We start from the raw sequence: 21,778 nt of genomic DNA, 5'->3' as shown, positions 1-21,778 counted from the left end.
TGTAATTTCTTCAACAAAACAAATAAAGAAGAAATAGAAACTACAAAGTCATACTATTAGTAAATGCTGAATTTAATTCTGTTGATACAAGTGTTGTATCTCTCTGTGTTATCTAACACAGTTAACTACGAAGTGACTGATCTATCGAATAGTGACTATTACATGGAAGATGAGACTGAGGGTACTCTTGATTTTGACACAGACGATTTCGACAATAAGTTTGAGTTTTCTCTTGAAGAAGAAGACGATGTTTATCATAAAGCGATTGTGAAAGGAGCATTCAGTATCCATTCTGGACACCCCACAAAAACCGCTAAACCAGCACCTAAGTCGGTCACTAAAACAACTGCAAAACATCCAACAACGACAAAGCCCGCAATTTCCAAACCACAAACCACCACATCACCCAGGAAATATACAACCACCGGTTCACGGGCTAATTTGAACATGTACGACTCCAACCTTACACAAGATCCAAAGATCCAACAAAATGTGAAGGATACTCGAAGAAGAGTAATAGAATATGGTTTAACCCCAGATGAAGGCTTTAAAAAGATGACACCAGAAGAGAAGCAAAATGCAGACAACGCTAAGGCGAAGTTAAACGAGTTGGAAGAGGACTTTGCAAAACAAGTAGTAGTCAAAGCAAAACACAAAAAGCTCCAAGACGTGACCTTGGCACTCGCTTCAAAATTCTTTGAACAATATTACTGCAAAATCCAGCCAACAGTAAACGCTGCTCTATCCAAATTTACAGGTAAACGGCTTGCAAGAGAAAGAACAGAAACAAAAATACAGTTCTGGCAGAACTCATTCAATAAGTGTCAGTGCTGTCGAAAATGTCTTGAAGTGCAACCACCAGTGTTTCATTGTGCCAATGTACCAAAACTTGACAACTTCAAAAAACAGCCAAGTCAACCAAGAGTCGATCCAAAGCCTCAACTTAAACAAGACCCCAAAGTTGTAAAGAAGGAGACTGAAAAGAAGATTACCACTGTTATTAACAATGAGAAAACCAAAATAGCGAAACTGAATGACGAAGAAATAAGAAAGAGAGAGGCGCAAATACTTAAAAACAATGAAATAATACGACAGAAGAATATTGAAATGGAAAAGCACATCAAAGAAGTTGAAAAGCAAAAACTCGAGCAACTTGCAAAAGAAAAAGCAGCCATTGAAGCAGAGGAGAAAAGAAAGAAGGCGGAAATAGAGAGAAATGCACAACTAAAAAAACAAAAAGAGGAAGATGAAAGAAAACGTGCTGCAATTCAACAGCAAGAGCTTCAAGATAAGAAGAGGATCGAAGAGGAAAAGAAACGTAAACTCATTGAAATAGAAAAAGAAAACCAAAAAATTATTAAGGAGAAACAAGAGAAGGAAGCTGCTATCAAAAAGAAACAAGACGAAGAGAAAGCAAAACGTATTGAAGCTGAAAAACTAGCTGCAGAACAGAAGGCACTAGAGGAGAAAGCAAAGAACGAACAAAACGAGAAGAAGAAGAAAGAGTTGGAAGACAAACAGAAAGAGATTGAAAGGCAAAAGTTGTTGAAAGCCAAAGAAGAAGAAGAACTTAACAAAATTGAGTTAGCGAAGAAGCAGAAAGAGTTGGAAGAACAACAAAGACTTTTTAAGGAAAAGGATATTGCTCTTAAAAAGAAACAAGAAGAAGAAGCAAAAAAAGCTGAGGAGTTGAAAAAACAACAACAACAAATTAAGGAGAAACAAGAGAAAGAATCAGCTTCAAAGAAAAAACAAGAAAATGAAAAAACGACGGTTGTGATATCAAATCCAGAGGGAAAGCCACTTGTGACAAAAAAACAGAAGGACGAACCAATTGGTCGAGACTCTTATCTGAAAGTAATTAAAAACAATAAAAAACCATTTGGTCCAAAGATTGACAGTGGACAAGTCCCACAACCAAAGGGCGATACAGGACCCGAACCAGATATGGGAGACTCTGAGAAGAAACAAACAACGAACACTGTTCCTAAAAGGAGAGGAGGGTTAAGACGTTCAAGAACAGTTAATGTTAATAAGTACGATCAGTTTTTAAAGCAAAACACCAAAATACAGAAAAATGTGAGAGACGCAAGACAACGTGTTATTGATCATGGTCTTGGCAAAAACGAAGGATTCAAAAAGTTGACAAAAGAAGAGGAAGAAGCAATTAAAGCAGCCAAACTTAAACTCACACAATTAGAAATCGAGTTCTCTGAAAAAATGAAAGCGGAAGCAAAAAGAAGAAAGACAAGTGGAGTCACTTTGACGATAGCTAGTAATCTCTTTAAAAAGTTCTGGTGTAAAGTACTCCCCGTTGCACGAGTCGCATTATCTGGATTCACAGGTGTTAGATTCACCAGAGAAATAAACAACGCCAAAGTCTTGTTCTGGGAAAATTCACTTAACAAATGTCAGTGTTGCAGAAGGTGTCTTGAAGTGCCACCACCAAAGTGTAACTGTGGTCCTGTAAAACAGCCAGTTACACCCAAAAAGGATGAACCCAAGAAAGACGAACCTAAAAAAGAAGATCCCCCCAAAGAAGACCCAAAGAAAGAAGAACCCAATAAGGGAGGTATTAATGGATTAAATGGTACAAATGGTAAAGATGGTATAAATGGAGTGAATGGTACGAATGGTATTAATGGAAAGGATGGTGTTAACGGGAAAGATGGAATGAACGGAATGAATGGTACAAACGGAAAGGACGGTATAAATGGGAAGGATGGTGCAAATGGGAAAGACGGATTAAATGGTAAAGATGGTGTTAATGGGAAGGATGGAAAAGACGGAGTGAATGGACGTGATGGTAGAGATGGACAAACTACGGTTGTCACAAAAGTTGTCCACGATAACAACCAAGAGAACAGTGAGATGTTCAAAATGATGTTAATGCAACAACAACAACAAAACCAACAAATGAATAACAATATGATGATGTTGATGAATAAAAATGCTCAAGCAGCACCGGCTCCACAAATTATTATGCAACAACCAACAACAACAGCCCCATCAACGGCACCTGTAATAAATATGCCCCCTATCACTATTTCTAATAACAACGACAACAAGAAAACTTCCAACAAAAACAAGAATAAAACTGTTGAACAAAAGACAGATAATATCATCAACAAACTCGAAAAGGAAGAAAAAGGCGTCAAACCAGGGATAGAGGAAGACAAAGACAAGGCGGCTAAAAAGTTGGCGAAAAAAATGGCGAAAAAGTTAAAGAAAAAGTTGAAACGACAAGCTCAGGAACAACAACAACAACAACAACAAAATTTGATTAATCAAATGAAGTTCCAGAATCCAACTCCTTTGCCATTCCCAACACCAGCACCAATAACTGCTCCAGAAAAGGTTGTCGAAGTTCAGAAAACAATTGAAAAGTTGCCAGAGTCCTACATCAAGAAGTTGGATGACCTTGAGAAAAAGTTGAAAGAAATGGAAAATAAACAAGTCACCACTTTAACTGAATTACAAAAGGAAAAGGAGAAAAATAACAACCAAATCATAAAAGAAGAAGAAGAAAAAGAAACTCAGAAAAAGACAACTAAAACAGTTAAAAAACATTGCAAAAAGTCACACGTCTTAAGCGTTGAACCTTGCCACCATTCTAAAATGGAAAGAAACAATAAAGATATACTGAAGATCAGAAAGCTCTTGCATTCAATTTAAGACGTTTTTGTTAAATTGTTTTTAATAACGTCAGTTATTATTTACTATATAATAAGAATAATACAATACTCAACATCTTCAATTGAATGATTCTTGTAACTACTTTATATTTACCAGTCAAAAACAAGTTAAATAACAAAAAGAATCAGATTACTCCCATTCAGCACGAATTTCTAAGACTGGGGCGGTACAAATAATCATCATTTCTTTTTCTAATTTGAATATCCTTGTTAATAGTAGTTAATATCGAGTTTTTTAAATTATGGGATTCTATTAATTAATTTCACTCATGATATAATTAATTAATACTATACTAATGAAATACTATTAGTAATGCATTGAATTACTATTAATAATTAGTAAAGTATTGTAATAAATAAATAATAAATAACATAGTAAAGAAATTTTGTAATTCAAAATCACAACCAAAACATCACCACCAACACAGCAACTATTGTTAACTGCATACAACCCACACTTTTTGGTGGCAATTCTTCGCTCTTAGACACACACTCACTCCCATCACAAATCGTTTTGTCACATTTTCCTTCCAAACAGCCGTACTGCTCTTTGAGGTCGCCTGTTTGTTTGGTGACTTCAGTGTTTATAGTGATGAAAGTTGGGTGTGGACATTTACCAGTTTTGTCTCCATCGCATCCGCCAATACCACAGACTGCATCCATTGATATCCGTGCTGTTCCTTGATCTCCCCAATCGTCGCCCCAAGAGTTTCGAACTGTGATAAAGTCAGGAGACCCTGATCCCGACGACTGAGTACCGAACCCTATCACATCAACCATATGATTTGTTGGGATGTTGTTGTTATTAATATCGCCACAAGCTCCAGATAAGTCCATCACACCACTTTTGTAATTCTGCCAGACTGAAGTTATACTCCCACTGAGAGGAACGTAAACCCCACTGACACCCCCATTATTATCATATATGATCTGTTTAAATTCAGCATAAGAAGTAATTTTATACTCTTTGTAGTCCACCAACTTTTGTGTGGCTTTGTTGATCTTGTAACACAATTTGCTTTTCGTCGTGTAGTTGGTTTGGCACTCGGTTTCACTGTCTCTGTAATTGTACTCAGACATCGGTGCGAATGCTCTGTTGAAGTCCAGAACATCATACGAAAACCCGCCACAACACGCTTTAGAATTTCCACCTTGTTATAAGTAGCGTAACGATTCAATGTTAAAACAAACCAGTACAGTCAATGAACTGTTGTGGGGAGTACTGTACAACTTCACCGTTGTTGATATGATGTTTGACCTGCAAATAATTTGCTATTGAGGCGGCGTAACAACACCCACATAAATTTTGGTTGATACCACTATAGCAATGGTTGTCTTTGCCATCTCTTTCTGTGTTGAAAGCTGTGTAAGACCCACAAAGAGTGAATAGATTGGGCAATGTCGATTCTTTCTTGTGAATACTTTTATACACAGTTGTCTTTTGTTCTGCAACTGTTTGACTGGGAAGTGTGTTGGTAACGGGGGATGGCTTCTTCCCACCAAGGTATATACGAGCAAATTCGTCAGTAGTCAAGTCAGAAAGGTTGTTCAATCCTAAAAGTGCGTCGTTGGATGACTTGCGTTGTGTGTTGAACTCCGCAATAAAACGAGACTTGTCCTTTGTGTTATTGTATTGACCCAAAAAATATTAAAGAAACAAACGGCAAAAATTGCAAGACGTCTTAATTCCTCGCTCTGTGTATTGTAACTCTTTTGAAAGAGCATTTTGTATGAAGCAAACGCAGAGCTATACTTTTTCTGTGCACATAATGACATAATTGGTTTCAACAACTCGGCCTGACGGTCTGTAGCTAAACAAATTGATATCAAAGTCAAGAGTAACATTGATGTCTTTTCAAGATACAACACGAAGTCTTATTTCTATAAGAAAACAACATTATTTCATTCAAAATCAAAAAATTTTCGTTCAAAGAAAATTGGTTTTATTTTTATAATTTACATCCCGTTGTTTTTTACAAATTTCTTTCAAAAGTTACCAAAAAAAGATCAAAAGTTTTTTTAATAAATAATAAATAAATATTTTTATGTTATTATTATTACTGAACCATTAAGTACTATTAAAAATAGTTTATTGATGAATACCAAAAAACAAAAAACAATCAATCATTTCCTTTTGAATTAGGTTTTAATTTAATATTCAATACAATCAGTTTTTATTGGATTTTACAATAAATTTGTAAGTTTTAGAAAAAAATTATCAAATTTTTTTAAATAAATATTTTGTGGCATTTTCCAAAAACTGGTAGCTTTTAATAAATTATAGAATTTTTAATTAAAAAAAAATACTAATTTAAAAAAAAATGAGTTGTACAATAATAAAAATGTCATTGTACTTTAAATAACAACATTAATTAGAAGTATATATCAATATAATTAAATTATAATTATTATATGTCACCATATTTAATAATACATTTAATTGTTTTTTTTACTATAATGAATAGTGTTGATAATAGTAAGAAATAATAATCAATAGTAAAATCAAAGAACTAGAATCAGAACACTTAACGATGTCGGAGAAGGATTTCTATGCGATACTTGATGTGACAAAAACGGCGACTGACGACGAGTTAAAGAAAGCGTACAAGAAAAAGGCGTTAAAATATCACCCTGACAGAGTGGCGCAAGACAAAGAGTCACAAGAAAGTGCCAAATTGAAGTTCCAAGAGATTTCCGAGGCGTACAGTGTCCTCTCCGACAAAGACAAACGAGGGTTATATGACCGTTATGGCATGGCGGGCCTTTCTCCGCAGACTCGTTCGCCGTTTTCACATAGCCCTGGGGCTGGCGATTTCCCATTCCGCTTTGGTCAAAGAGGGGGAGACGCTTTTTCATTTTTTGAAGAGGTTTTTGGCTCATCGTTTCGCGAGTTTTCACGACGCAAGAGGAAACTTGCCGACACGAATGTGTCTCTCAACATGACACTTGAGGAGCTGTATAATGGCAAAAAGGGTGACTTTTCTGTTTACGTTGACACGTGGGAAGGGGGCTGGAAAAATTCCATGAAAAAGACGATACGAGTTGAAGTCCCAGCTGGTTTGAAGAATGGGACGAAGCTGCGTTATGAGGGGATGGGGAGTGAGCGACCCGGATTTGAAACGGGAGACATTGTGTTTACTCTTTGTGTACTCAAGCACGACCGGTTCACGCTTTCTGGAAAGGATTTAGAAATGAACTTAGCAGTGAGCCTTGACGAGTATTTGTCAGAAACGTTTCGACGCGCCATCAAAGGAATTGATGGGAAGACATATGACACGACGTTTGAGAATTTGTACACAACGGATGGGTCTGAAGTGCTCCGGGGGTTAGGGATGAGAGATACCAATGGACTTTGTGGCAATTTAGTTGTGAAATTTGTCGTGAAATACCCTGTCACCCTTTCAAATAGGCAAATTGAGCAACTCCAAACCATTTTGTGAGTTGTATTCCAAATAATACTACTTCTTATTAGTAATATATTAATTATTGAGTGTCTTTAATTTATGAATGGTATAAGTTGTGATGGTAATAACATCCAAATGTCACTGAGAATTCATTTAGTAATTGTACTTGAAAATCTGTGTTTCCCATGCGTTCAAACAGACAGTAAGTCCAGTCGACTTCAGTGTCGACCCTGTTCTTGTGTATTCTGTGCCAGACATCATTTCAAGGACTTTGACATCGCCAGATCCGTTGATATTATAAATTGGTACATTAGCGCATCCATACCCATCAGAGTAATTCACAACAACCAAAAATTGGGTTGTGGTTCCACGGATCCACGAGGCAAATCTCCACGCGTTGTCTCCATTCACGTTATACACAAAGTAGAAGCTCTTAGTTTTAAAGGCGTCGTTCTTCAAGATCTCAGTCAGTTTTGCGTAGAAATTCTGAGCAACAGTCGACTTTGTTTCATCAGCACTTCTTCTCAAGTGGACGTCAAGTTTGTTCTTCAGTCCGTCGAATTGTCCGTGATTGAAGAAGATCAAACCAGGGAGGGTAGCGGCCATAGCACCAGCTGCGTCTGCTCTATTGACACTTCCCATATTATAAACGGCTCTGTTCTCATCGTGGTTCTCAACGAAGTGTGCTCCATTATTCAAAAATTCCAAGTCCTTGTAGTGTACATAGTTATTCACATCAGTTACACCACTCTCGCACTTATCCAAGAAAGCTTTGTCATAATAATAGTCAAATCCACACGCTTTCAATTTGGTCATTTCCCAGTCTTCGTACACCTCAGCCATTAATATCAAGTTGGGGTATTTCGCTTTGACTGTTTTAATGGCGTCGGTCCAGAATTCAGTCGATGGAACAGAGTACCCAGTCGCGGCCAATTCCTTTGCCCAAGTTCCCTTAAAGACATCGTTCAAGTCAAGATGTGCCATATCACATCGAATACCGTCCGCAAGTGAAGCAACTTTCAATAAGTTGTTAGTCATGAATGTTCTAGTCTCTGGTTCAAAGTAGTTCCATTGTGCTGTATCAGGCCATGGGTCGAAGTATGGGTCTCTGCACTGTAAGTCCTTAATGCCAGTGTTATACAATAATAAGTTATTAATTTAATGATTAAAAATATAAAACAAACTTTCCATGAGCTACACCATTTGGTAAGTAATACTTGGAATCGTATGACCCTGAAGTCCCCGCTCTGATATATAATTTTGATTTTGAAGTCACTTCTGCAGCATCACAGGCTGAATGGTTTGGTACAAAGTCGAGCATTAACTTGATACCTTTAGCGTTGAGTTGTTGTCTTAACCACTGAATGTCGGAATCGCTGCCCAACTCAGTGTTGCAGGTATACTCCGTGATAGCGTATGGTGACCCAATAATATCGTCTTGGGTGTATCCCGGGAGAACAGAGGAGAAGTCGGACTTTTTGTCGATTTGGAGGCCGTAGTCTCCTAATTGCCAAACACCCATCATCCACACATAGTCAATGCCTTTGTTCTTAAGCGTGTCAAACTCAGTCAATGGGATATCTCTCAACTTAGTCAGTGTCTTCCCAGTCTTTTTTGACAACTCGTATAACCATGGTCTAGTGGATATCTCGTAGATCACAGGATATTTAGAAAGCGCTATGCTGACCAATAGTAGAAGCAACATCTTATTTTTTTAGTTTTAAAGGGCTTTTTAATATGGTTTTTTAATAAGAATAGTGTAGATTGTATTTTATTGTTAATTAATTACTAATATATTATTATTTTGTTGATAGTATTATTGTTTTTAAAGGATAAAAAAAGTAAAAATTGCCGTATGGTTTTTTCAAACCAATCTATCGAGTTGGTTTTGGAAATGTGTTGTGATTTTTGATTCAGTTCTATCTATCTATTATAATTAAATATAATTAAATTATAGTTAAATGTTTATAATCAGTTTTTTTTTTCTTGGAAATTTCCAATCAATTGTTTTATTTTTATGAGAGATTATATTTTGAAAAAAAAAGTAAACTAAATAATAATAATATTTTTCAGATTATAATATAAAAAATATATTATTTTATTTTTGAAATATTAGGAAAATATCATGAATATACTATTAAATTGTTAATAAAAATTCATCAGTCTTTGATTTTTACAAACTGACAATTCAACCAAATTTTATATAATTTTAATATTTTTTTTCATAAATTAATGGCATTATTACAGTAGGGAAAATGAACCTAAGCCCTGGAAATGTACTTTAGCCCAAAGAAATTACTATATTTTTCTTTAAAAACACGGGTTTTTACTAAAAAAACAAATATTTTAAAAAATTGACTTTTATATTGGTATAGTTTATTATTTTAATATAACAATAGAAAATAATTAGTTTTTCTTTAGGCTAAGGTTAATTTGCTGGGCGAAGGTTTAATGGCCCAACTGTAATATTACAATTTTGTCAAATAACGCTGAATTTCGTTTTTAACACTTTAAATAACATTGAACAAAATTCAAATGGTCTAAAAATCGGGAAATATCGAGTTTATTAAATAAATTTCCGTTTTTTTTAGAGTATATATTATGTTCATAAACAATACACAAGCCAAAAAAGGAAAATTATCAAAAATTGGATTAATATCCCTCGTAAAACAGGTCAAAACAAAAATAAGGGTGTTATTTTAAGTGTTAATGTGTTATTGATCAAAAATTAATTAAACGAAAATTAACACAAATAAAGAAAAAAATTATGCATCAAAAAAAGTACGTTATAAATAATTTGAAAACAAAAATTGTTTAATCAAAAACAATATGTGTCCAACAACCACTAATTTATGAATAAAAATCACAAATATGCTTATTTTCAATTCACCAAGTGACGAACCTACATTGTTAACTTTGTCGACTATTTACTGTTATTGATATCAACAACATATAAAAACATATTAGTTATCGCCAATGTTTGTTATTCATATAATTTGATATAACTTTGTTTTGTATTTTTTGTTTTGATTTCTTTAATTCATTTTGAGTTTGTTTTTAATTAAAAACGTCAAAATCGATTGATGATTGAAACTTTTTTGAGTTGTAACAGCTTTTTTTTAAAAGTCTTTTATTCATTTTTTATTATATTCGTTTCAATTAACTCGAGAAAAAAAATTTCGGGACAACAAAACGTATGCTCTAAGTCTTCTACTCCTTATACAAATACAAACAAATCGCTTGTTGATATTATTATAATTACACATTTAATATATTTTAATATGTTTAATATAAACTACTTGTAATTAAGCTAAAGAAAAATAATACGAGCGAATTCAACTTGTTCTCGCCATTATTTCTTGCTATCGATGAATATTGTATTATTTATATACTATTTGATTTATAAATATATGGTACAAATTTGTTGGCATTTTTTGCGTTAATACAAGCTAAAATTTCTGTTGTAATGACTTATTTTGTGTTGAGGTTTTGTTGAGACATTATTTGAAGCTTTTGTTCTAACAAATCACAAAACATGGAGTGTTCCAAAGAGGTGTTACGACGTAAAGCAAATGTCATCAACCGCAAAAATTCCAACGAGTGGAAAGACATGAGTAGGATGTTAATTATACTGCTCTATAGTAACAATATTTGCCCAGTGATTTGTACAGTCTCAAAGCGAAAAGCCCAAAAATCGACAAAAATGGTTGAAATTGAAAAAATTAAATCTCCACACTTTGAATCCTTAATGAAGAAAGCTGATACAGACTCGTCTTTCGTAAAAAGTAAAAGACAAAAAACGGAGTCTATACAAAATTGTTTAATCAACTCCATGAGAAAAGAACTCGAAGAGATTGGCTTCAAGTTTTCGTCTAAAAACACCAAAGAGGCAAAAGGGAAAGTAGTAATGCCGTCCATTCAGTCTTTTGAATTTCACGACATGAGATTGGACAAAGAAAAAATTGCGATGATAAGTAAAAAGTATATTGATCAAGTTAGGGAATTCTTAAAAACACACTCATCATATACATTCGAAAAAGTTGAAAATTTCTTTCAAAATGAGTTACTTCTTAGTCAACAAAACACTTCTCATTCTTCATTGAAACCAGAAACGATCGGACAAAGCGACTTAAACAATGATATTTATACAACTCAACCAAAGGAAGAAATAATTATCGACTCTTTGCAACATAGCCAAGATGAACACATCAGCGAGTCTTCTCAAACAGATTGTAATTTCTCATTCCCAAAAGACGACTCGTGTGACGGACTAGAAGAAGGTTTTATCAACAAGTCAATTCCAAATACTTCATCAACAAACAACATGATATTTGATTGATCCATAATATTCAAAATCATGTCATTTGATGCCGGAGTATTTCGAAAATATTTGCTGATATTATCAATACTACAATTTTTTAAACAAATTATTTTATGCTATTTTTTAATTTTACTATTATAATTTAAATTATAATAATAAACCTGACACAAAAGACATACTAACACCATACACAGATGTTGCTAGATTTCAGTAAAATGTAGATTTAACTGTGTAATTTGAAAGCAAAAACAATCGATTTGGAGTTATTTTTTATATTACAAATAATACCATTTCTATTAGAATAGTTTTAACAATTAAAAAGAAGTTAAAGAGTGAAACACCATATGAAACAGACTTCAAACTAAGAGGAATTCGAAAAACAGAAGACAATGGCAGAAGAAGCAAAACCAAATTACTCACAAGACTTCCGTCATTTAGCAAAGGGTAAGACCGAAGTTTCTTTGAAGGAAATGGTGAGATACTTGCAAGCAAGAAATTATGTTGGACCACTGAAGTTCTACGTAACACTGTCGGACACCAACCATAACAATAAAGTCGACGAAAAGGAATTCATTCGATTGATGGAGTTAGTTGACTCACAGAGCGATACCAACACACTTCCGGTATTACTCTTTAAATTGATTGATAGCGACAATTCGGGTGTAATCGAACATAGTGAAGTCGAAAATGTGATGGAAAATGCACGCAAATTTGGCGCAACGAACATTTACGAATGTCTGCGTGAGGTTGGGCAGAAAATTTCACAAGATGAGTTCGTCAAGTTGGTCCAACCCATTTTTGCAGTAGCACAAGACTTTACAACAGTTGACGAAGTCATCGCAAGTGCGTCTAAGTTGTTTGAGAACAAAGCACAAAATCGTGAGCAGTTGACCTTTGAAGAAACCAATTCACTCATCCAAATGCTTGGAATAAAGACCGACATGTCACTTTATTCAAGTTTTGCTGACATCAATGACGACAATAAAATCAACAAATTGGAGTTTGTTCGTTTAGCTGTGTTGTTGAAGGAGTACACACTTGCATTAAAACAGCGCTCTACCCCTGGTGCTGGTCTTGACGACCCAGAGACGTTTTGTATTACTGCGCGATTGTACTTCAAGTTGATGGACTTGGACGATGGTGGGAATATAGCAAAAGAGGAGATGTACAGTGGGATGGCCAAGTTCAAAAAGCTTCACAAGTCTGACATCAAAAAGAAGATGTCAAAGTATGATCAAGACAAAAGTGGGACAATTGATTTCCCAGAGTTCAAAAGACTTTTTGCTGAGTTACTTGGCATCGATCAAAGAGTGACTGCTTTCCAACTCAAAGAAACGGAATTCTCTAAAGTGTTGTATTCGGAAATGATGAAAAAATATATCGAAAAACAAAAGGAAGAAGCTCTCTTTAGTGGGTGTGGGAAAAAGAAAGACTGTTTAATCGTCTAATTCCATTTTCTAGTTTCATATCGTTTCATTTTAATTACAATGTATTCGTTAAAATAACAGTGAATAATTTCTCATTAATTAAACCTCTTTATGTATTATTAAATATAATACAGTTAACTAACAAGTATAATACGACAAATACCCTAAATTAAATTAAATGAGCTATTATTGTGAATCCTTTATACTTTCATACAAAATAAATTATAAATATATTATAATAATAATATTTTTTTATTCCCAAAAGCTTTATAGAAATTTTTTTTATATTTATTAAGTTTTTTTGATTATAGTTTTAATTAATGTTTAGTAAATTAATTGATGAATTTATAACGGACTTTTAAAAGACTATTATTGGGAAGGAATGGTTTGTTAAAATTTTAGTAAATGTTAAAACTCAAAAAGCAATGAGTATAACAAGAGAGGACAATGATACCCCCGGACTTCTCTCACAAATCGAATTTTCCGAATCCCTCACACAAACACAACCCAAGCGATGTATGACAGTTAACTTGAAAATGCCATTTGATATTTGGTGTCAGCAATGCAACAAACAAATTGCCAAAGGGAGTCGCATAAGTGCGGAAAAACGGACGGTTGGGTTTCATTTCTCCGCACGTATATTTGAGTATGTGGTGTACTGCAAAAATTGCAACCAGAAGATTTCCCTTCGAAACGACCCTCAAACAGAGGACTACAAACTTGTACTTGGCGCGCGTGCGACTCGTCCGTTTTCACAAAGGCAAGACAAACACACCAAATTATTGAAACTTGCTACTGAACCACACAAAGACGTGTCATCGCATTTTGACAGTCACCGCGAAATTAGTGAAGAACTGACTGGGCGTTGGGGTGTTTTAGAGCAACAAATGCTCACCGAAGAACAGAACGCAATTGATGATTTCGACATCAACCAGATGCTTCGCAAAAAGAGGAGTAAAAAGGTTCTACGTCCACTTTCAGAGAAAAGTGTATACGTATAGTTCAGATATTTATCAGTCTTTTTCGCCACTTTTTGGTGTTTTTATTTAACTAGTTATATAGTAATGTTATTGTTTGTTTTCATAGTCTTCTCGGTGATCAAATAGTGTTTACTTAATACTCTCAAATCGACCAAAATGAAAACACAAACAACTTCAAACTAATTAAATGATTTGTGAGCCCGTCCCCATCAATGGCATTTCTTCTTGGCCATGTGATGGTCCATTGGTATAAGGCACTTCGTTAGGAACAGAAGGTGGTTGGAACACTAATGGATTTTGTGGGACGACTTGAACAACGGGGATGACTGGTTGTGTGAGAACAACCGGTATAGCGACTTGTGGCATTGGGGGTTGTTGTGTTGGCATAGGGTGATTCGTTTCATCCCAATTATCAATGATGTACATCTCACAATCAGCTTGTCTTCGGACATACCCAAAGTTGATTTTAACAATGCAAATGATGAAAAATATCAACGCAAGTGTCCCAGCAATAGCACCGATACATATAATGATCGCTACTATAACTATTACTATGATCGCGAGGACTCCTAATCCATCTCCACTTCCACTTCCTCCTCCACAATTGCCACAGTCACACCCCGAGCAATTACAATTGGAAGGAATAGCAGCGTTAGAAGAATGACCACAATCGCCACACCCAATACAACACAATGCACAACTGTCAGCACAACAATCACCAGAACAGTCACAATTGCACGCAGATGACTGTGTCTTTTGATATGGACTCACATAACAACATGTCCCACATGATCGACAACACATCCATGTCATTAATGAACATCGCCAACAATTTAAGATATCAAGGCAATTCGGAACGGTGTTTGGACAACACTTGCACGCATAGCAGCATCCCAATTTACTGAGAAGACCATACTTGTACACGACAGGCATGCAACATATTGAAAGTCCACAACACGCGCCCATACGTTCGGTGTCCTGGTGACTCAACTCCAATTCGTCGTCGTCTTTATCTCGACACATACACCTCCCCAACATGCCGATAATGCTCCAAATACCGAGGATGAAGCAATCCACGCACAGACCAAACACAAGATCTCTTGGGACAAAATAGGGATCATCCGCAAAATGGGCGACTTCATCGTATTTAGCAAGAAACAAATGCGTTGAGTACGAATCGATTGCATATGGTATGAGTCCCGACACAAATATCAATAAAAACAACCCGATGACCAACATCATTATTTGAAAGATAAGCTTCATCGAAAATTTAAATAAGAGAAACCCTATTGAATGTTCTCTAACATGCTTAAAAGTATAGTCCACTCCACATAACATACACTTCCCATATGCGACAGGGTTGTTACTAAAAATTCTGTACGCATTTAAACAAGATCGATGTGCATATTGATTTGGACCGGAGCACCCACATGGCGTGATCAGTTCCTCTTGGCTGTTCGGGTCCAAACAGAACCTACACACTTGTGGGTAGTTTAATGTTTCTGCCTCGCACTGCATAGAAAATGAAGTACTCAGATGATTTAAAATTCAAGTAGTATTGAAGCTTAAATTCCGGATTTCTTTTTGATATTTTGAAAACAATTAAATATGGAATGTACTAATTTTATACTTTTACTATGATTTATAATGAGTTTTACTATTTATAGAATACCTTATTATCATTATTGCGTTTCCTCTTCTTGTATTTGAATTTCTTATTGTGACGTTTTCAATTCATTTTGAGTTTCTTTTCAGTTCCACTTTAGTAATATCTTTCTTTTATTCAAATGATAAAAATAATGTCATTGTATTATTATTTATTTATTATATATTAACTTACAAAAGAATAACTTTTAAACATTAAAAAAAACTGAATGAATTCTTTGGATTGTGTCAGTTTTGAATAGTCAGTTTAACACATAAGCAATCAGAAAACTTTGCTATAATGGTTTCACGATAAAAAGCTGTGGCATTTATTCTGATTGGTACTATCAGCGAGACCTTTTGAGTTTCTCCTGTAACCTCCACAACACCAACCTCGACTCCAAAAGTCATTCCGTCATGAATTTCCGTTTTAGAAAATAGATCTTCGAGTCTAACGATAAACTCTCGATTGAGCTTAAGATTGGTTGGGTTGTGTTGAACTACACCAACGATATGTGTGTTGACTGAGTAACACAGTTCTTGACAACCACCATTTAATATTTCGACATACACCTTATCGTCTACCATATTTTCAACTATTCGAACTTTGTAATGAAACCCATTCCGTCGCAAATAAAACACGTCGCCAGAAACACGGTCCGTTTTTATAATTTGGTTTTTTCCGACATTCAGAGTGCTAAATACAATGGTCTTACATATGTTTTGTTGATTGTTTAGTTTCAAGTATTCATATCTTTTTTTTTCCTCGTGCTTCTCTTTGTCTTTATCGTCTCTTCTCGCTTCCTTTTTTACTGCGGAGGTGTTGGGATCAACAACAACACCAGTAGTTTGTTGACCAAATGTAAAGCTTTTTATTTCATTTGATTTATCAACACTTTCAACTTTTGTTTTGGGCGTTCTTGGTGACTGAATAAGTGGATCAGTTATCGTCTTTGTGTTTATTTGAGGAGAGTAGTTTTCAATTAGTGCCTTTTGAGTTATACCTCTTTCAGTGGTATTACTCTTAAAATTTAAATTCTCCACTTTTTTATCGACAAAACTGTCCTTTTCTTCGTTTTGATTTACGTTTGGTGTAGCTGGAAGCGGTTTTGATGTTTCGAAGGGTTTGATTGGTTGTACATCAATTCCTTTCTTTTCAAGTAGTTTAGGCATCTCCATTTTCTTTTCAATGACTTTTTCAGGCACAATGTCGTGGTACTCGATTGTGCCTTCTTTATGGACGTGGAAAACAAGAATCCCACAGTCTTTATATTCATCATCAAAGTCGTTCGCGTAAATGAATTCTAAAACTTCTCCGTTTGATGGAACATCCACTGGGTACACAAGTGGTAACTCCTCGCTTCGATGAAGTTGCCTCAAATCACACAACGCTACGGGATAAACATGGCTGAAAAAAGAAGTTGGGATTTTCACATCAAAAACAAAGACTGATTTCCCGTCTTTTAACGCTCCAAGCACAAGTTCCACATCGCCAAAATCTTTGTTTCTTGGTTTCGTTTTTCTCCCTAATAAGGTGACGTTGAGGACCATATCACTGCTAATAAATGAATATTTGTCAACTTTCTTTTGGGGTTTATTACCATCTTCAAACACTTTCACATAAAAAGTTGTTCCCCTGTATGTGTAATAATAATAAGTTTTATTTTTTCCATATTCAATAACGTTAAAATCTGTTTTGTGCTCTCTTGTAACAATTCTTTTTTCCTCAGTTGCCACCTTCAGTAAATTTTCAACTTCTTTTTCTTGTTCTTTTTGCAATTTTTCCTCTTCAATTTGTTTCTGTTGTATTTCCTCTTTCTCCTTTTCAACGCGTTCTTCCAACTCGACTTTTTCTTTTGTCAAGCGGTCATATTCAGTTTTCAATTTTTCTCCTTCTTTTTTACATTGGTCACTTTGTAAGAAATTGGTGTGTAGTGCCTCATTAATATCTTTGATGAGATTAAAAGCATTTTCCCATAGCGTCTTTTCATTTTTTCTTTGTGTGTCAATTTCTGATGGAAAGTTATTGGGTATCGGCCCATCTACCTTTTTTATAACAAAGTCGCCAGCACCATTTTTCGTTTTGAACCCAATAGACTTTACTCGCATTTCTTTTCCATTGACTTCTTCTGCGTTGAAACTGATTGGCATAAACTCGGGTGTTTCGACGATGTTTTTAAATACCGTGTTGATCTCTTCATTTTTCAAGTAACAGAAGACGTCGTTGTTATGTCGTCTGAAACGTGGATGAACAACTTTCATTCTAAATTTCCTGCCATTCACAACAAACAAAGTGCCGTCCAGAAGTTCTGGTGAAATGTTGAACTTAGTAATTGTGATGGTGTTGTCCGTATTTTTAATAGCAACTTGTTTCACACAACCCATGAAATACTCCTCGAATGTTACCGTGAAAACAGTCGTGTCTTTCTCTTCTAACACCCTCTTGTCTAATTCAGTTTTTAACATTTTTTGATACTCTTCGGCTTTTTCTTTGTTTTTGGCGATTACAGTAGCTGCCCTTTCAATGGCAGTCAGAGAAGTTTCATTTTGTTTTTGTTGATCACTGACGCGTCCCAGTTCATTCTTTTTCACATCCAACTCGTTTGCATGTGGGGGAATATCATCTTCAATAGATCCCTTTGGTACAACTGGGTTCATACACATCTCTAGAGTCACACTCTTATTATTTATGTTTTGATCATTTTCAAGTAATGGAAGAATTGGAATGACAATATTTTTCAACTCATTGAAAGAAGAAACGTTTCTAAATTTGTCAAATAAGGTGTAAACTGCTGTGACTTGTGTTTTTATACTTTCTTCTGTTATAAACGATGTGCCAGTTAAGTTTTCATTAACAAAATAATTACCAATGTGCATTATAAATTTGCGTCTATTTGAATAAGGATTACATGTCTCATATCGCTGTATCGGTAGTTGTGAAAATAAGTTATTTTGGTGTGACATTGGGGCCACAATCATGGTATTGTTAAACAAATAAAATTGGTTCAATAAAGTCTCGATCAACAACATTTTATTGAGTACTCTCCGCGCCATTGGGACAGTTTTCTCTCCACGAAATGATTCGGGTGTGATTATGGATTTAGCCAAAAATTTATTCGACTTTGCTTTATCAAGTTGTTTGAAGAAATAATCTGTCTCAGGTGAATTGTTGTGATACCTTGTACTCTCTAGGACGTCTGATAGAGTGTTAAAAAATAGATAATAGACTTTTAACAAATCTTCGGTGTTTGGTTCTTTGCTGAGTAGATCGCATAGCGTCACTACATATTTATCGATTTTGTCCATTAAGTCAAAGTATAATTGATGTTGTTTATTTTGTTGTTTAACCATTTCAACAAAGCCAATCCTTTTGTTTTTAGCAGAAGATAAAATTTCGAAAGATAAAGCGTTTACAAATTGTTTACAGAATTTTGCATCATATCTAATAGAACATGCAAGTGACTCAAAGTTGGAATGAAACGATTGAAGTGTTGTTTTAAGGGTGTTTAGTGTGTCTTGTTGTAGTCTTTCAAAATAGTCTGAAATTGACATAATTATTTTCAAGTTCATTAGACTTTTAAATAAAAAAATACACATCATTCCTTTCTTTGTAATTTAAATCTATTTGTTTTTTATTTACTTTCTTTGATGTTTATTAATAAAATAAAAATCATTTAAACACTTCAATAGAATATTAATAACAGAAATTGTTATTAATAATTTAAATTATTTGTTTTATAAATATATAGATATTGTAATTATTAAAAAAACAACAGCACTCCGCAAATAACTTATCTATGGTACTCTTGTATTTGCTTGCTATGAAATTTCGCTTAAACTTAAGTGCAGCTGTTAATTCTCCAGTCTCTGGTGACCACTCTTCTTCTATAACTTTAATGTATTTTACCTTCTCTCTACTGTTAAGTTCTTTGTCGACAACTCTGAGCCTCCCAAGCACGTATTTCTCAAAAACTGGACTATCAATAGCTTCCTTCTCACTCATGTTATTCTCTTTGCAAAAATCCAACAACACAGTTTTCTGCACTTTAACAAGACCTACAGTGAAGTCGTATAACCCACTTGCTATCGCGAAAAAGCTTTCCACCTCTTTGGCTGCGCTGTAAACCATTTCGAGTTTTTCGAGAGAGACGTATTCGCCACAGGGTTGTTTGACCAAGTTCTTCTTTCGATCGATGATTCTGATTCGTCCATCTTCTCTGATTTCTGCGATGTCGCCTGTTTTAAACCACCCATCTGTAGTGATTGCCATTTGTGTTTCTTCTGGTCTGTTGAAGTATTCTTTGAACAGTGATGGACCTCGAATCAGAAGTTCACCTTGTGGGATTTTGCCATCAACTGAATATCCCATCTCTTCTACTCCTACTAATTTCGCCTCAAAGTTCGGGTAAAGCGCTCCAATAGTTGCATACGCATAATCCCCATGTGGCATATTAGCAACGGGGCCGCAAGCTTCAGTCAATCCATACCCTTGCATGATATCCACTCCACCAAGGACTACTTGAAGGAACTCTTGCAAGTCTTGTGAGAGTGGGGATCCTCCCATAATGATACCAGTCAGTGATGTACCAAAGAGTGTTTTCTTGATACCATTGAAGACTAAAATATCAGTCAGTTTGATGAGGGGATAAAACAGAAGTCTTGGGCGCATTTGCATTTTGACGTATAACTCCCTTTTGATATAAAAACACAAATTGAAGAGTAGGCGTTGGACAGTTGGTGAGTGATCTACCTTATCAACAAGAATTTTTTTGATTCTATTGAACACCAAAGGCACACCGTTCATGAAAGTTGGGTTAAATGCGTGTAAATCACATTTGGAGTTATGCATGTATGCTTGTGTCAATGTTCTTTGCGATGAATATCCAATTGTTCCACTGTATACCAAATTACACAACTCAACAGCTAATTCAAAGATATGAGCCAAAGGCAAATAACAGATGTAACGTGTTGTCGAGTTGTATCCCATTTTATGGTAATAACTCCATGTGATTGGCAACAAATTTTTATGAAGAGCCACAACACCTTTTGGTTCTTTAGCAGTTCCTGACGTGTAAATGATCATAGCAACATCTTCGGGCTTGGGTGGGTCGTCCGTTATAGTACTTTCAACAACACCTTCTGCGTTGATAGTCCAACTTTCTTTTGTCAACTCAATAATTTTACTCAAAGTAGTAAATGAGTGTTTGTTCCAGTAGTCCATCAAAAATTCCTTTTCAGTCTTTTCTTTTGTTTTCTGGTTCAAGTCGTGTTCTGAAATATCATCACATGATATCAGCTTGATTCCTTTCTCAAATATTTTGAGGTGTTTCACCTTATCAAAAGTCTCTTCAGATATTAAAAGAGCACACACTCCAGTCTCTTCCAGTGCTGTATTCACGGAATCTCCACCAAGTGTCGCATACACAGTCACAACAGTGATTCCTCTGCATGAGCAAGCAAAGACAAAAGCAAGCCATTCATATCGTGTTTCGCAGTATATTCCAATCTTGTCTCCCTTTTTAAACCCAAGTTCCTTTAGCCCAAATGAGACTTGTTTAATATAGTTGTAGTATTCCTTATCGGAGAGGTACTTATAGTCACTCATCTTATAATTGAATATCGTCTTATTTATCGTCTTTCCATTCTCTGTCGTTGCGACAGTCTTAGCGGGGACTTTTTCAAGACAAGTTCTGTATCCCACAAATTCCTTTTTGCCCTTTGTAGGGAAGCTTTGGAGCAGTTCATAAAGTGAAAGAAAGCCTTGGTCTGGTCTGTCAATCAGTTCGTCTTTTCCACTTGCAGTTCTTCTAATTCTTGATTCTCCCTTTTCAGCCTTTCCCGTCCAATACCCAAACAGTGTTTGGTCCATTGGTTTTGTTCTTAAAAAGTAAAGAAGGGTAGCAATAACAACTCCAAGTGCAACACAAAGCTCGGTGTACATTTTTATCTGCTTTTCAAGTTTTCTTTTCGAGCGAGTAAAAGGTTAATCTGCGCCTGATCCATTTCAATTTCCTGAAAAAGAAAGTCAACTCCCCGTGATTTGGAGCGTTGCCTTTCTTTTTAATGACGAATTATTAAGTAACTATTATTTCTAATATTTTTTATATCAGTGTATAGTTCAAACTTAGGAAGTAGACAAACTGTTTATTCGAATTTTGTAGTTTTATTAGTATTGCCCAATTCTGGAGTGTTTTTACTTTGAATTGTCAGTATAGTGTAGAACTACATTTATAATTATTTTTATTATAAATTATTAATTTTATCAATCATTTTTTAGACAATTATAGTTATTTTATATCGGCACAAT

General features: G+C 35.0%; 9 protein-coding genes across 9 annotated transcripts; 4 read left to right on the top strand and 5 right to left on the bottom strand.

The window, feature by feature from the left end:
• Positions 1-63: 63 nt before the first annotated feature.
• EIN_296640 (collagen alpha chain, putative) lies at positions 64-3,675 on the top strand (the record flags this gene model as incomplete). Its single annotated transcript, XM_004185652.1, has 1 exon — positions 64-3,675. One exon carries the CDS (start codon positions 64-66, stop codon positions 3,673-3,675), a length of 3,612 nt encoding a protein of 1,203 aa, XP_004185700.1.
• A 419-nt stretch (positions 3,676-4,094) lies between these two features.
• EIN_296630 (cysteine protease, putative) lies at positions 4,095-5,540 on the bottom strand (the record flags this gene model as incomplete). The annotated part of the gene is made up of 3 exons (XM_004185651.1): positions 4,095-4,846; positions 4,887-5,313; positions 5,358-5,540. 3 exons carry the CDS (start codon positions 5,538-5,540, stop codon positions 4,095-4,097), a joined length of 1,362 nt encoding a protein of 453 aa, XP_004185699.1.
• Positions 5,541-6,107: 567 nt separating this feature from the next.
• EIN_296620 (Curved DNA-binding protein, putative) lies at positions 6,108-7,135 on the top strand (the record flags this gene model as incomplete). The annotated part of the gene is made up of 2 exons (XM_004185650.1): positions 6,108-6,171; positions 6,204-7,135. 2 exons carry the CDS (start codon positions 6,108-6,110, stop codon positions 7,133-7,135), a joined length of 996 nt encoding a protein of 331 aa, XP_004185698.1.
• A 117-nt stretch (positions 7,136-7,252) lies between these two features.
• Positions 7,253-8,804, bottom strand: EIN_296610 (hypothetical protein; the record flags this gene model as incomplete). Its single annotated transcript, XM_004185649.1, has 2 exons — positions 7,253-8,207; positions 8,284-8,804. The coding sequence occupies 2 exons, from the start codon at positions 8,802-8,804 to the stop codon at positions 7,253-7,255; spliced, it is 1,476 nt and encodes a 491-aa protein (XP_004185697.1).
• Positions 8,805-11,809: 3,005 nt separating this feature from the next.
• Positions 11,810-12,868, top strand: EIN_296600 (hypothetical protein; the record flags this gene model as incomplete). Its single annotated transcript, XM_004185648.1, has 1 exon — positions 11,810-12,868. One exon carries the CDS (start codon positions 11,810-11,812, stop codon positions 12,866-12,868), a length of 1,059 nt encoding a protein of 352 aa, XP_004185696.1.
• Positions 12,869-13,272: 404 nt separating this feature from the next.
• EIN_296590 (hypothetical protein) lies at positions 13,273-13,848 on the top strand (the record flags this gene model as incomplete). Its single annotated transcript, XM_004185647.1, has 1 exon — positions 13,273-13,848. The coding sequence occupies one exon, from the start codon at positions 13,273-13,275 to the stop codon at positions 13,846-13,848; it is 576 nt and encodes a 191-aa protein (XP_004185695.1).
• A 162-nt stretch (positions 13,849-14,010) lies between these two features.
• EIN_296580 (hypothetical protein) lies at positions 14,011-15,345 on the bottom strand (the record flags this gene model as incomplete). The annotated part of the gene is made up of 1 exon (XM_004185646.1): positions 14,011-15,345. The coding sequence occupies one exon, from the start codon at positions 15,343-15,345 to the stop codon at positions 14,011-14,013; it is 1,335 nt and encodes a 444-aa protein (XP_004185694.1).
• A 375-nt stretch (positions 15,346-15,720) lies between these two features.
• Positions 15,721-18,135, bottom strand: EIN_296570 (hypothetical protein; the record flags this gene model as incomplete). The annotated part of the gene is made up of 1 exon (XM_004185645.1): positions 15,721-18,135. One exon carries the CDS (start codon positions 18,133-18,135, stop codon positions 15,721-15,723), a length of 2,415 nt encoding a protein of 804 aa, XP_004185693.1.
• A 1,057-nt stretch (positions 18,136-19,192) lies between these two features.
• Positions 19,193-21,412, bottom strand: EIN_296560 (long-chain-fatty-acid--CoA ligase, putative; the record flags this gene model as incomplete). Its single annotated transcript, XM_004185644.1, has 1 exon — positions 19,193-21,412. The coding sequence occupies one exon, from the start codon at positions 21,410-21,412 to the stop codon at positions 19,193-19,195; it is 2,220 nt and encodes a 739-aa protein (XP_004185692.1).
• Positions 21,413-21,778: the final 366 nt, after the last annotated feature.

This window comes from Entamoeba invadens, assembly GCF_000330505.1.
Source record: "Entamoeba invadens IP1 unplaced genomic scaffold scaff_1105074725273, whole genome shotgun sequence".
Classification (NCBI taxonomy): domain Eukaryota; phylum Evosea; order Mastigamoebida; family Endamoebidae; genus Entamoeba; species Entamoeba invadens.
Note: the sequence above shows the minus strand (reverse complement) of the source record. Positions and strands in the feature narration are given on the sequence as shown.